Source organism: Balaenoptera acutorostrata, chromosome 6, assembly GCF_949987535.1.
Source record: "Balaenoptera acutorostrata chromosome 6, mBalAcu1.1, whole genome shotgun sequence".
In the NCBI taxonomy this organism is placed as follows: domain Eukaryota; kingdom Metazoa; phylum Chordata; class Mammalia; order Artiodactyla; family Balaenopteridae; genus Balaenoptera; species Balaenoptera acutorostrata.
The window spans coordinates 22193480-22207897 of NC_080069.1; the positions used below are offsets into that span (position 1 = coordinate 22193480).

General features: G+C 43.1%; 1 protein-coding gene across 2 annotated transcripts; it reads right to left on the reverse strand.

Moving 5' to 3' along the window:
• Positions 1–319: 319 nt before the first annotated feature.
• On the reverse strand, positions 320–14072 carry NFIL3 (nuclear factor, interleukin 3 regulated). 2 transcript variants are annotated; one of them, XM_057549001.1, is made up of 2 exons: positions 13829–14072; positions 320–2188 (listed from the first exon to the last, which is right to left on the reverse strand). In XM_057549001.1, the coding sequence occupies exon 2, from the start codon at positions 2007–2009 to the stop codon at positions 621–623; it is 1389 nt and encodes a 462-aa protein (XP_057404984.1). In that variant the 5' UTR covers positions 2010–2188; positions 13829–14072; the 3' UTR covers positions 320–620. The 2 variants fall into 2 exon arrangements, with proteins under 2 accessions (XP_057404984.1, XP_007193486.2); XM_007193424.3 differs by lacking the exon at positions 13829–14072 and adding an exon at positions 12181–12319.
• Positions 14073–14418: the final 346 nt, after the last annotated feature.

Consider the following 14418-nt stretch of genomic DNA (forward strand, 5'->3'; position numbering starts at 1 on the left):
TAGCTATCATTAGCAATTAATAGGGGAGGTACCATGGCCATGGAGTAATTTAGTAAATTACTAGTCTCAAATGCAAGAAAATGCATTCCCCACCCCCTCTTCGCTACTCTCCCTCTTTGGAAGGTTTTCAAACTTATCATAGTCTGGGCCAAACTAGAAAAAGAAATATTATGTGTTGAACTTATGTTTTGGTTTTCCCTTATAGATGGGAGAAAATTCCCCCAAATAAGTAAAATGCAGAATATCTTAATACAGTATCTACTTTTGTAACTTAAATTGCTCTTTCTTTCCCATAAAATTAAGTGCAATGGAGCAGAAGTTCTGTGTTTGTCACCAATCCTTTATTGAAACTGGTAACTTACACACTTTATAATAGAACAACAAAAATAATGTTCAATATATACAGCCTTTGCAATGGACTATTTGACTATACACAAGGCAGAGTGATAACACAGTCTAATCTTCATAATAATTTGTGCACAGAAAGACACCCAACAGTCAACATGTGAACATTACAGTGAAATGACATCACAAGTCCAGTGAAAATTCAGCCTAATACAAAATGTACTATCTATTGCAAATGACATCTCTAAATGCCCAGAGCTTGTTCAGTAGTAATTTTACCCAGAGTCCGAAGCAGAGATTTGGTGTGTGGCTATAAGTCTTTTAAGTGAGACCACCTCTGCAGACAAGTTGGCTATCCCCTGCTTCAAAAACAAATTCTCTGGGTCAGAGACTTTGTAACCATTGTCTTTCACTTCGACCACTCCAGTTTTGTAACTATTCTGAGTTTTGCCATTAAGTTCTTTTTGATGCCAGTGTTCGGATTTGAGAGACCAATCTTGAATGTTAGTCACTTGCACTGAAAAGGGAGTGAGAGAAGAATGTACCAGATTGGGGGCATTATGCTTCTCAAGTTCGAAATGTCTCTTAGACGTCATGTCAACAGGCGAAGAAAGTTTTTGCGTGCCATCAAATTCGTGATCGAAGGCTTCCACTTTTATCTGCATGGCTTTGGCTTTAATCCGAAGCTTGTGTGGCAAGGCAGAGGAGTTCACTTCTGGAACCTTAACCACTGTGGCGTGGACACGCTGAAGTTCGACGGGAGAGTGGATTGGGCCCTTGGGAACCTGCTGCTCATCTTCTCCATCGGATGACTTTCCTACTGCACCTTCATCGGTTTCTGATGTCCTTGGAGAGTTACTGGAGGATCGGTTGACCTGCAGCAGAGGGGGAGAGTGTGAGTAGCCAGGAAAAGAACTCCCCATATAGTTCTGATACACGGCCGCTCGGTAGGCGCCCGGGTCATCTCTGGGCTCCCTGGCATAGCTCTCCAGTTCCATCGGCTCTTGCTTGATGACCTGGAACTTGCTTTCTGGGCTTCTGCAGCCACTCTGCCCAGGGCCCTCCTGCGAATGTTCTAGCGAAGACACTTCCGAAACATCAGACAGAGAGCTCTGTGGAGAGTGCTTGATGACAGAAATGCAACTGCTGGCCACCATCGAGGGCTCGTGCTCATCCACAAAGGCGCTCACGGTGGATTTGGAAGTCTGATAGTCTTGAAAATACACAGCTGTAGAATTACTGAGTTTCTGAATCTCCTGGGCGTAGGCTGTCGAGCTAATTAAACCAAACTTTAATTTTAGGGAAAGCAGTTCAGCTTTTAAAGTGGCGTTTTCTTCTCCCAGTGCAATGAGTTTGTTCTCCAAAACCAGGTCATTCAGTCGACGCTTCTCCCGAGACCTCTTGGCAGCTTCGTTATTTTTCCGCCTCTTTTCCCAATACATGGCATCCTTCTTCTCGTCGGGAATGAATTCCCGTTTCCTCCGACATGCTGAAGATTTGTTTTTCCCCACACTTCCTTCATTGAGAAGGAGCTCTTCCCCTGTCGTCAAGTCTTCGGAGACTTCGGATAAGGCAGAATTAAGCACCATCATCTTGTCCACGCTGCTACCAGCATCAAGAGATGCCTGCTCCTTCTTGATGCTCTGCATTTTTCTCAGCTGCATCAGAAACAACCTTAACCTATATATGCGGTGCAGGAGAAGAAGTTATTTCCTCAGTATTCTCAAATGCTTTAAAAACTGCGGTTTAAAATCCATCAATATTCTTCTTCTTTTTGTTCTACCATCCAGGATAAAGCTCTTGGGCTCCTCTCACTGAACGGAGTAGGGGTCTTCTAGGTTACCTGCAATACATGAAGAAAAACAGTTATCCATTTGGTAAATATTTATTACCAATTATGTACAAGAAAGTACACGAAGCATTGAGGGTTGATATTTCTGCCCTTCAAAGAGTTTACAATCTTGCAAAGAAAATAAGCACTCAAATACCTATACGGCAAAGTTGTAAAGGACAAGTCCACAGTGAGACCTGTGGTCCAGGACAGTGAGAGAAAAAAACACATCTGCCCCAGGGAAAAACAGAGGAAGACTGTGTTTCAGGAGAAAAAATGGTGGGGTGGGGCATGTGGGGATAGGACATTACAGGAAGGAAATGACAGATCGCCTCTGGTTGGTAAGTTTTTAAATAGTACTTGCATCTTGTGGGGCTTCTGAATACTTTTAGATAGCACTTATATCACTGCCAAGCAAACAAGCTCACCTCATAAAAGGAACTTTTCCAAGTAAACCCCTTTAATGTCAGTAAACAAATTCTGTAATTACATGGACTCAAATATAAATGGAGCTAAATTTTTATTGCCACAAAAATAAAAATAAAAGCCACACAAACAACTGAGTTGTAGTTGTTTAATCTCTTATATGGCTGATGTCACGGTCATTCTGCCAAGTGACTCAGCACACCTGAAAAGGACTCTTTTCAATAAAGCCATCTCTTTTGACGCATTTGTGCTATGAGGTTAGAAATGTTCTTTTTTTTCTGGTTCCTTCAAATTGATTTATCATTCACTTAAGATTGAAGCATCCACAGTGCTTTTTTTGGTCCTGACAATTCTGTCACAATAGATTTCATTGATAAAGTAGCTTCAGACTAAAATAAATGCTTATTATTCAAAGGGATTTTTTTTTTTAAAGTACATTGCCTTCTTGAAACTTAAAATTATTTTAAACCAAGAGAATGTAATTATGGAAAGAATTGCTTTCCATTTTACTAATTAGTTTCAAACAAAATATAAGAACTCAAAAATAGAACCATCAACTAGCTTCCTTTTCCACTGATGACATATTTATAATCTGAACTTGGCCTGACAGGAGATAATAAATCCATATTAAGTTCCAATAACAATCTTCTCGTGGTCATTTTGGATCTGTCTTCCTGGACAGGGCTTCTCTGCTTAATTTTCCAGTAGGTAATACTTTCATAAAGGAGATATGGTAAGACAACTGTTCATTCGGCACTATCTGTATATGGCACTCTTCCTGCCCTATTAAAAAAGATTTAATGTTTTTGTTTTATGTCTTTCTTTCTTGTGCATAGTTTTATAATGACTAATGACGTTTAATTTTATCAGCTGGAAAAGACGGCCAGCTTCCTGTGTCTTTTCCAGAAGAAATAGAAGGAATGATGTAATAATTTCAGGATCATCAAGAATAAGGTTTAATGCCATGTTTCTGTCCATCAAATTGAGCCAATAGAAACAGTGAGTTGCAACTTAGCAAAACTTGTGATTACAAATACCGAGCTTCCGTTTGTTTTTGAAAATATAGCTTTAATGGGAAATGAAGGCAATGAGTCTGCCACAGCAGGCCGTGATGGTGTAGAAAGGGGAGCTTCCTAGTTATCACTTAGTAAACAACACTGCTTCCTATATTTCAAGTTAGGTTTCTTGTTCTGATATGAAAACCCCTTTTCCCTCAATATACTGAATGGATTCTTCCCTCCTGTCAAGAATTTGTAGTCCCTAATTCAGTTAAGTCTTCCCCCCTGAAATCAAATGAATGTTGAAGCAGAGTAAAAATTCCAGTTCCAGGAAGATAATTACATTGAACTTTTCCAAGATGGTTTTTAAATCTCCACTGTATCCCCAGATACTACTGTTTTTTAAAACATTATGCAGTTCCTTGCACACTATTATTCTGAGTATTTTCTCCACTTGAGACTCTTCCATGCATTTTTTAATTTGTCCCTTCCTTGGAAAAAAAAAATTACATTCCTTTTACATTTCACCTCACCTATGAGTTTTTACAGTTGTGCTTTTGAAATGCCCCACCATTCTGTGTTAGTTACTCTTCCTAAACTTTTCATTCTTTCATCATTTCATATAGTTTCATCATTTCAAACCTACATTGAGTGAGTTGGGACTCTTTTCAATCTCCTGGTCCAAAGAATCGCGCTGAGCCCAGTGTGAGTGAGGGCGGGCAGGCAGCCCTTGCCACACTGCATAGAGAAAATAACACTACTTCCATTTAACAAAAATGTCCTAAGATCTCTTAACCCATTTCTTCTGGGTGTCTAAGTACTGTATGTCCACTTCGTCATCTCTACGACTTTGTTGGTACATTCAAAACCTGCAGAAAAATCTCATTTCTTTTCAGTTAATCTTCTTCCTATTTGAATTTCACTATTTGTACTAGAATCTGGATTCTTCCTACATGTGCACATATTAACTGCCTCTATGATTCCACCAGCAAATCACCCCATAACGACATTAGGATATTTTCTGTAATATTATTTATCAAATAACCTTGCAGTGTTGAAAAGAGTTTATCAGCAGTGCGAGAAACTGTAGAGAGAGGTGCTGATTTTGTACAATGTGTATCTTCCTACATGTTTGTTTTGTATGTCCAACTAGACGGCAAATTAGTTCAGGGTGCAAATTAATATATTTGTATCCTAGCAACAAACTGAACCTATTAGGTGCTCAACATCTGATTGACAGTCACTCATTTACCTTATGTAAGAGAGCTTTGCACCAAAAACACTTTGTTGATACATTCTTTTAAATCTGATATTACATAAATTCTAAAAAAGATATTTAACTTAGTAACAGAGAGCTTCTCTTATTCATTACTTGATTTATTCAACACATATGGAGCACCTACTATATACCTGGCACTGAGCAAGACTGTGGGCACATAAAGAGGGAAGGAAGAATCAAACTCCCAAGAGCCAAGGGACCCCTTAGTCTTTGGTGGGAGACAGGCTTGTGAATACAGCGCTCATCCAGGGGTGTGCTAGGAGCACCGCCATCATGGGGGGTTGGTGCACATATCACATTGTTTCTAGCCGCACTGCTTTTTTCTTTGTATGGTGATAATAAAAACAATTATAACAGGTGCCATTTACTCAACACTGACTATGCAACAGGCACTGTGAGCCTGGCCTGTCATTATTTCACTGCCCTCATAATAACCACTTTCAGATGAGAAAACTAAGGCTCAGAGAAGTTAAGCAACTTGCCCAGTGTCACACAGCTAGTTAAGCGGCACAGCTAAGATTCCAGGACAGCCCTGACCCCAGTCCAATTCCTCTAACAGCACCAATTCCTGTACTCCCAGAGGGTTGTTCTGGTGTGTATCCCTGCAATGCATCTCATTTACATACAGTTCCTTTCTGTGTTACTCTCGTTTCTGGGTAATATATCCCCATTTACTAAGTGACTTTGGGGGCAGTAAAGCACTATTAGATGCTGCCAGAACTTCTTTAAGACAACAAAGGTACCATCTGGAACTTTTTTCCGGCTTCCACAGAGTTGTTGTACAGCTTGCAAGTATTTAATGAATTGAGAAAACATTCTAAATTTTCATATCTCTGCTAAAATTTTAATCTCCGGGCAAACCTACATGCTGAAATAATTAGAAGGAAAAAAATTATAGCTATTAGCATTGTCACCTGTGATTTTTTGGTACACAACCAAAATGTATCCATTTTCAACATGGTGGGAGAGGGCAGTTAAAACACAGAGAGACTGAGTGACTTTCCCAAGACCATGCGGCACTAGAGGGCAGAGATGTTGAGGGCAAAGAATCTATTTGTGCCCTTCAACAATAAATTTAAATTAAAGTGAATGGAAAGGTGGTTTACAATGCCTTCTAAAGACATCAGTTTTTATGCTCAACTAACTAATGACTTTATTTCAGATTCCAGTGTTCTCCCTTATGATTAATTTAACAGTCATTTCACCTCTGCCTCATGTTTTCAGATCACCACTAACGCTGTGTTACATCAGTCACCACTAGTTTCCTTTCTGGTGAGTAACTGACACTAAATGACAATTCTATGATGCTGGTGTGTTCAGCACGATCAGCTTCATTACACGCATTAGATAATATGGGTGCTTCTCAAAAACACAAATAAAAGGAGAAATTTTAAGAGGAGGAGTCATCACATTCTAATGACATATTTTCCCACACCTAACTCGGATGTACCATTGCTAATTCATGCTTTTTCGTAGTACATCACACTATTTCTACAGGCAGGAGTTATGTTCCATAAACCCAGATTTTAAAGTCTATTTAAGTCAGATGACCTAAATATTGTTTTTAATTAAGCTAAATTTGGTTTAGAAAATTCTCTAAAAGAATAAAGCTTTACAACACAAATTCTAGCCCAAATTTCTTTTTGAGGAGGGACCTTATGACTTATGTTTACAATGACAGACCTGTATCTTCTCTGGCTGCCAACACATCTCTCAGAGAAATCTTGGTGGACAATTCAAACTTGTTACAAAACAAGAAGAGGAGAAACATTTTGTTTCAAGCATCTAAAATCTTACTAATAGCTTAGACGCTAAAATCTATGAGAAAAATTCCTTATTATCTCTTTAAAGAGATTGCAAATTGCTTCTATTTTATACTTTGATTTTAACATTCTGCCAATACAAGATGAAATACTATTTGATGTGCCCAATGATTTGGAAATATTTTCATAGAACTACCTCATTTTCCCTCTACTCTCTGAAGGTACTGTTTACACCCTCAGAGGTATAGTATAGATACCATTAAAGAAAAAAATTCTTTTATGTTCAACTACAAACCATCTCTCTACTAAGAGGCAGTTGCTCATTTTTGAGATAAGTGCCATTTTAGTGACAAAATAAAGTTAATGAATCAATTCACAGCTCTTTAAACTAGTAATACTAGCAAATGCTAACCTACATTTTCTTCCTGTGGGTAAAATCTATGACATGATTGTTTCAATAAAATGCTTTACTTCTTTTCATGTATGAAAATAAAATCTAGGGGGGAGTGGGGGATGAAAAAAACTAAGGAAACACTGAAGTTGCATGAGGATTTTCTAATCAGGCTGAAAAATAAAATGCTTTTTAAATTAAGAAAACTATGTTAAACCTCTTTAAGTGCCAGTGAAGTGCCTACCATTAATAATATAATTCTGTATCTAGTAACACAGACTCTGAAGTCCGAGAGAAATGTATAGTTGATCAAGCTATGAACACACACATAAACAGACTTTCACACTTTGCCAAAATCTATCCTATCATAGCAACAAACTGGCCTACTTTTTCTATTTGGGTACTTCTGCAAATGAATGTGTCAAAACCAGAGCAAGTTTATGATAAATGAAAATATTTCAAGTTTCTTGCCCTTTCATCCTCAACAAAGGACTACTTGAAAATTAGATTTAAACTTAATAAATATGATGACAACACTGCATTTTATTATAGCATTGATATAATTTAAGGGATTGAAATATGAAATAGTATGACCTGACTTTTTAAATTATTATTATTTTATTTATTTATTTATTTATTTATTTATTTATTCTTATTTTTGGCTGTGTTGGGTCTTCGTTTCTGTGCGAGGGCTTTCTCTAGTTGCAGCAAGCGGGGGCCACTCTTCATCGCGGCGCGCGGGGCTCTCACTGTTGTGGCCTCTCTTGTTGCGGAGCACAGGCTCCAGACGCGCAGGCTCAGTAGTTGTGGCTCACGGGCCTAGTTGCTCCGCGGTATGTGGGATCCTCCCAGACCAGGGCTCGAACCCGTGTCCCCTGCACTGGCAGGCAGATTCTCAACCACTGTGCCACCAGGGAAGCCCCGACCTGACGTTCTTTTATAAAAAGAGGCTACTGTTTGTAATCTAACTCTCAATGAAAATATTCTGAAGACTGCTCAGGGCAAACGCATAGATGCTAACACATCCAAACAACTTCAAGGCTTGAGGGAGGGGAACTGGGAGGATGGGGGTGATGAAATACTAATGCCTTATGAAAAATTCTGCATTCACTTCAAAATGGGGACCATTTGTTTTCTTGAAAGTTTCAAAAAGATAATTTATCAGTCTAGCAACTAATTTGAAATCTTAAGGGACATGGGTAATTATGAAGTTACCCAGTTATAGGAAATTCTGCAACAGGTAAGTAATACCAGACTACATGCAACATGGGATAATGATGGGAAAAATGGGGTGCATGCAGAGTTGGTTGAGGAAATGGTATGGTAGGGCAAGGTTTTGAATGTCCCTAATTATACTGAAGAATCATTCCAATTTTCCTCAGCTTGACTTTTTAATTTCTTGTTCACTTTCCTTCCCAGTGAGCAGACGATTACAAATGTCATCTATTATGTGCCTCATGAATAGAATAAATTATTTTAAATGTTTATTTTTAGTGTTTATTTGAAGGCTACTTAACTCCAGCTTTAGATCCCTAGAAAGTTAATTAATAAAAGACACCATGTTCTGATAACTAAAAGGCTTATAAACATCATTCTGCTTCCAATGAAAATGAGTCCTCAAAGCACAGATTATTATGAAAGGCATCTAGTAAATCCCTACTAAACTTTCTTACCATAAAAACAAGCTAGCATACTCTAATTAAAACCATATGAGAAACAGTAATTTTTTAACTACAACAAAGGTATTTGTAATGAAATTTGAGAGATAATTGGGGGGGGTGGCAATACAAGCTCATTTTGAAACTGGAAAACTCTTATGTAATGTCTGTGATCAAAGGTCAATGTCTTTCGACATTCTTATACAAGTCCAATCTGGATAAAAATCAACTCAAATATAATTTAGAAAAATAACAGGATATCAAACAATGTGTTAACCCTGTGAAATACAGGCATACCTTACAAAAACAAGAAATGAATATTAAAGGAAACTTCAATTACATTGTTTCTGTCATATTTTGAACTGAATCCCAAGTGTGCTCTCATTCCTTAATACAAATTAAAAATAAACAACTTTGAACAGCATCAATGCCATCTGGATTACAATGGAAATAATGAAGTATGTGTGATTTTACTAGGGTAAAAATAAAGCCTCGGCAATATGACTGCACCTTTTCCATTCCATGCTGCAATCACATTCACGTCTCAGAACGGACTCTATGGACCAAAGCAAGGTCAACTAGAAATATCCACTCAGCTGGTGAGTCAGGCACATTGCTCAACATGGGAAAGGGCCTGAACAAAGGGTTTTAATTTTCAGCTTGTTGCATCATAGTGATGTTATAATTGCACTTCGCAAAGATAAGTCTTTAACACAGAAAAGGAAATTGTTTCAAAAACTCCAGTGAGCTTGCACTCACACTCAGGGAAGGGACAGAGACAGAGGGTCACCCCACCCCCACCCCCAATCCCCTTTTCAGGCTCCTGGCCTGGGCTGCTAATCAATTTCTCTTGGCCTCCACTTCCTCATGTCTAAAATGGGGACGATAACAGAACAGTCAACACAGTGCCTGGCACAGGCAGGGTACATGTTTAGCAAATATTAGCTCTTCATCTCATTTCTGAAGAATGAGCAGCATCAAGGAAACAATGATGATGATTAGTTCTAGGCCTAATTTTTGCCTCTCGTAATTCTTAGTGAAGCACTGCCCTATGTTGCAAGTGTAAGGGTAAACCAAACGAAATTTACTTCTGTGTTAGTCAAAAGGGCCAACCATCAGCAGTTGGGGCATGTCCTACCGTTTTAACCATACAGGCTGCACACACTCCCTCCCAACATAGCTCATCTGTGAGGTCTAACCAGCCTCTGATCTCAGACTAGATTTTTAGATGCAGAGATTATCCAGGACCAGGAAAACCATCACAGAGAGGTAAAGGGAACTGAAAAAAGGCAGCTGTTTGGCACTTTTTACACCATTCCTGCTACCATCAACTCACCTCTCCCTGTTCCTTTAAACAATTCCCCCAAACATTAACCCAATGAATGACTTGGGTAGTCTGAGGTTCTGCAATCCTGTCAGGAATTCCCTTCAAACTAAAATTACCATCAAACGTAATGGCAAATAGTTTTGAGAAAAAAATTAATCATTATTAGAACAAAAAAGTACAGTATTTCAAGAAGAATCTTTTTTTTTAAACATTTTTTTGATGTGGACCATTTTTAAAGTCTTTATTGAATTTGTTACAATATTGCTTCTGTTTTGTGTTTTGGTTTTTTGGCCCCGAGGCATGTGGGATCTTAGCTCCCTGGCCAGGGATGGAACCTGCACCTCCTGGATTGGAAGGTGAAGTCTTAACCACTGGACTATCACGGAAGTCCCAAGAAGAATCATTAACTATAGGCTTAGTTCCAACTTTATTCCTTATTGCACAGAGACTTAGGCAGTGAAAAATGAAGGTGAATACCTTTATTAAAATATGTATATGTATATATATATGTGTGTGTGTGTATATATATATATATATATATATATATATATATATATAGTTCCTGGTCACTTATACAGGAAGCATTTACTGAGCTCCCCACAACCGCCCAGCTAAACAGGTTTTATTCCCTCAGTTTACCCTGGAGGCCTATGGAAATCAGGGCAGTGCCCAAGATCACAGGCTGGGGCCTGGGACCCAGCTCTTCTGAGCCCACAGCCTGTGTTCTTATTTAGCACTTCACTGTTTCCTAACTACTGACTGGCCTGAAACTTAAGAGAGAAACCATTAGGGATCGGGTGTAGGATTTGATCCCACAGAAGCCAACTTTTCAACAAGCTCTGCGCTGATGCGCTTTCAGAGAACATCTGTGACGCTGCCCTGAATTCACTGCGATTTATTGCATGAGCACAGCCTCAGAAGACTTATTGCCAGGATGAAAGTACTATAGTCGTATATAGCAGGACAGCGGCATCCACACAAGTGTTTTGATTTTTTAAAATTTTGAACTCGGGGGATTTGAGTTCTCTCTACTCTAGCCTTTGACCACATAAAGGTTACAAAAAAAAAAAAAATACATCTACTCGGCTGGCTACAGTCAAGATGGGGTTCTCCTCGTCACCACCACCAACACTGGACCGCCCCTCCCCCCAATTTTTGTGGTCTGTTGACATCTGGAGGTTTTCTTAGGTCTTTTTCACTTCACGAGAATCAGAAGCCCTCGGCTCCGACATACAATGAAGCCTCCCCGAACAAAGGTTCCTGCGGTGCTCAGAAGCTCAGCGCGCAAAAAGCAATAAGGCAGGCCCCTGGAGCTGCGGAGCGGCCTCGCCCTGGGTCCCTCCTGTCCCTCCCGCTCTCCTGGCTCCCCTCCCGCTGCTCCGGCTGCCCTCCCGTCCTCCCCCTCCCTCCTCCTGCCCAAGCGAACCCAGAGCGCATCGCACTCTCGGGTCCCGGGCGGTCCCTCCGCGCCCCCCCCCACCCCGCGCCTCCCCAGGACCCGCCCCCGCCGGGTGGGCGGCGCAGCGGGGCCTTGGCGCCGCCAGGACCCCCGCGCCAGAACAAAGGAATGTGAGGAGGGGGCGAGGAGGAGCAGCACAGGCCGCCTTGCAGCCCCCGTCCAAGCGCCGCCCAAGGGCGCTCCCTGCTGCTAACCGAGGTCCGCGCCCGCCACCCCCACATCGCCCCCAGACCCCAGGGGCCCGCAGGAGGCAGGGGCGGGCCGGGTGGCAAGGGAGCACCCCTGAGGTCGCGATCGGAAGGTGGCGCTACGCGGCCCCCTGCAGGCCCGGGGCTCCCGGCCTGCGCTCCAAAGTAGGTCGGGGTCTGACATTCAGGGCCTGGAGCAATATTAGCTTCTTGGAAAGCGACTTCAATTACTTGGGGTGATAAATTTGTTCCAGAGGTGAATCTCTGTACTACGTCCCCTCCTCTGCCCCCCTCCCACCGAAAAACCGTCCACAACCCTGATTTTTAGTTATTTTAATATTACATTAGGGGAAAACAAATCTGACATACACACACCATCATATACATATACTCACATACACACTACGTAAGAGTCCAGGGAGAAATTTAAAATCTGGGTACATTATATATTCATTATATATAATCCTCACACGAATAAAACTAGGATATCCACCAAAAAAATACAATCTACTAACCTATATCTGTTTCCCATAAATCATATCTGGTCTGGAGAAAATAAAAATACGATGTTAAACAAATACTGTGACCCCATTCACTGCTGTTATTTACAAAAGCCAAGACCAGAAGATGACACTCGGCCATCCCCTGCTGTTCTCAGGGAACAGCACTTTCCTAAAGTGTCCTTTAAAAAGATAAATGGGAGTCGGCATCCAGCAAGTCACCGGGCTCTGCGAAATGCCTTCCTAAAAATACAATCTTATCAAAGGTCTCCGAAGGCGTGGAGTTAAAACTACAGCAAATGGCCTTGAACTTGTATTTGCACACAGCCCTGGAGAAAACGCCAGAAATAGCGCTGTGAGGCCACAATTGTTAAAATGTGATAGGGCTAAATTTAGAAGAACGCACATTTCATTTAGGGCAAAAGACACACATTCGGCTGCATGAGCAAACTCAATGCTTACCCAGTTGTCTACTTTCCTGTTTAAAATATCCTTTAAAAAAAAAAAACTGTTACAGTGACATTTTAAAAGGCTGAGATCGTCCTACTTTCTTTGTAGCAAGATTATAAAATCACGTAATTAGCTCCCTCTTCCTGTGCTCACTGCCAGCAAATTCGTCCGTTACATAATACAACATTTCCAGGAAACTATTATGTGATCTGTCTTGTGTCTGAAAAAGCAATGACAATAAGGTGAGAAAAAGGGCTGATCGAATGGGATGCATTAAAATTAGGAAGGTGGGGAGGTGAACGTCACAATGGTTCGTCCCAGGTTTAAAGATAATAGCTCAGAACACCTAAGGGACGAGCTCGGGTAGTATCCAAGATCAGAATACAAACCGAGGAATTCTTCCTTTTATGTTTTGTAGGAGTGTTTAAAAATACATCTTTTTTATTTGGGACGTAAGTATACAGGTAAGTAACGATCCAATATCCAACGCGGCGCTAAAATTACCAAATCATTGCACACGTACGCGCACATTCCCACATCAGCCCGTAATCCTTGCCAATATTTCACTGTGGGCAGATTATGCAATGTATGCAAGTACAAATCCCACAACCTCCCCGAGCGCTGGTAAAACACGCTGACGACAAACAGGGTGGAAAACGTCTGTGCAGACTCAGCCCCGGACACAAACAAACGCAGCGCAGGCATTCTCCGAATGCCGTCACCATTCACGCTACCGACGCTCTTTCTCAACGAGAAAATCAAGACTCTTCCCCATTACTCAGCTCCCCTCCTCTCCGCGCCGCCAGCCCCGCAGAAGGGACGAGAAAGGAAAGAGCGCTGCCCTTCCCCACGAGAAGGCTCAGCCTCGGCTCAGCCTCCCCGGCGCTCTTCTCTATCAAAACATCAATTTTCCTGAAATCAGGAGACATTATGCAACAGCAGCGGGGGGAGCGCAAGCCAGCCCGGACTACGTGCCGGAGCGAGGGCGCTGCAATCAAAGCAGCCACCTTAAGGTGGCGAGTCCCCTCCTGACAAGGCAGCAAAAGTTTATGTAATGAATGCCCCGCGCACACTCGCAGCCGCCAGCCAGCCCCGCGCACAGCCGAACCCCGCGCACAGCCTGGCCCGCGCCCCGCGCCAGCCGGCCGCGCGCCCCGGGAGCGGGCGGGGAGCGGGGCGCCGGGCCCGGGCCGGCGGTGGGCGGAGCGCTTACCGTGTTCCTGCTCTCAGGGCGGCGAGCTGGGGTGGCGGGGAGAAAGAACGGGGGCCGTGAGCGAAGCCGGCGGCGTTCGGGGATCAGGGTCCGGCCGGGCCTCCGGGGCGGCAGGCGGAGGCGAGGGCGCGGCGCGGGAGGCGGGCGGCGCGCCGGGTCCGCGGGCGCCGTGGCCGCGCCGGGAGATGTGTGTTAGTAGGTCAGTTCCGAGCGCGGTGCTACGTCGCCGACCGCCAGCCCGCCGTGACGGGCGGCCCCGGCCCCAATCGCCGAGCCCGCACCCGCCCCCAGCCCGCCGCCAATGGCCGCGGCCAGCGGAGGCAGGCTCTCCGAGGCCCCGCCCTCGTCCCGCCCCCACCCACTCCCCATCCCGGCAGCGCCACCGGCAGCCCGCGTCCCTTCCCGGCCGCTGCCACCGCCGCCGCCCGAGCGCCAGGACGCCCAGCGCCCGGCGCTCTGCGCCCCGCTCCAGGATTGCGCAACGGCCGGAGCGGCCGTCTCGACCGGAGCGAGCATGGGGAGGGGCCCGAGACCCCCGCCTCACTCTCCCGCTCCCCTCACCGCCTCCTTCGCCCTCTCGGTCACCGAGG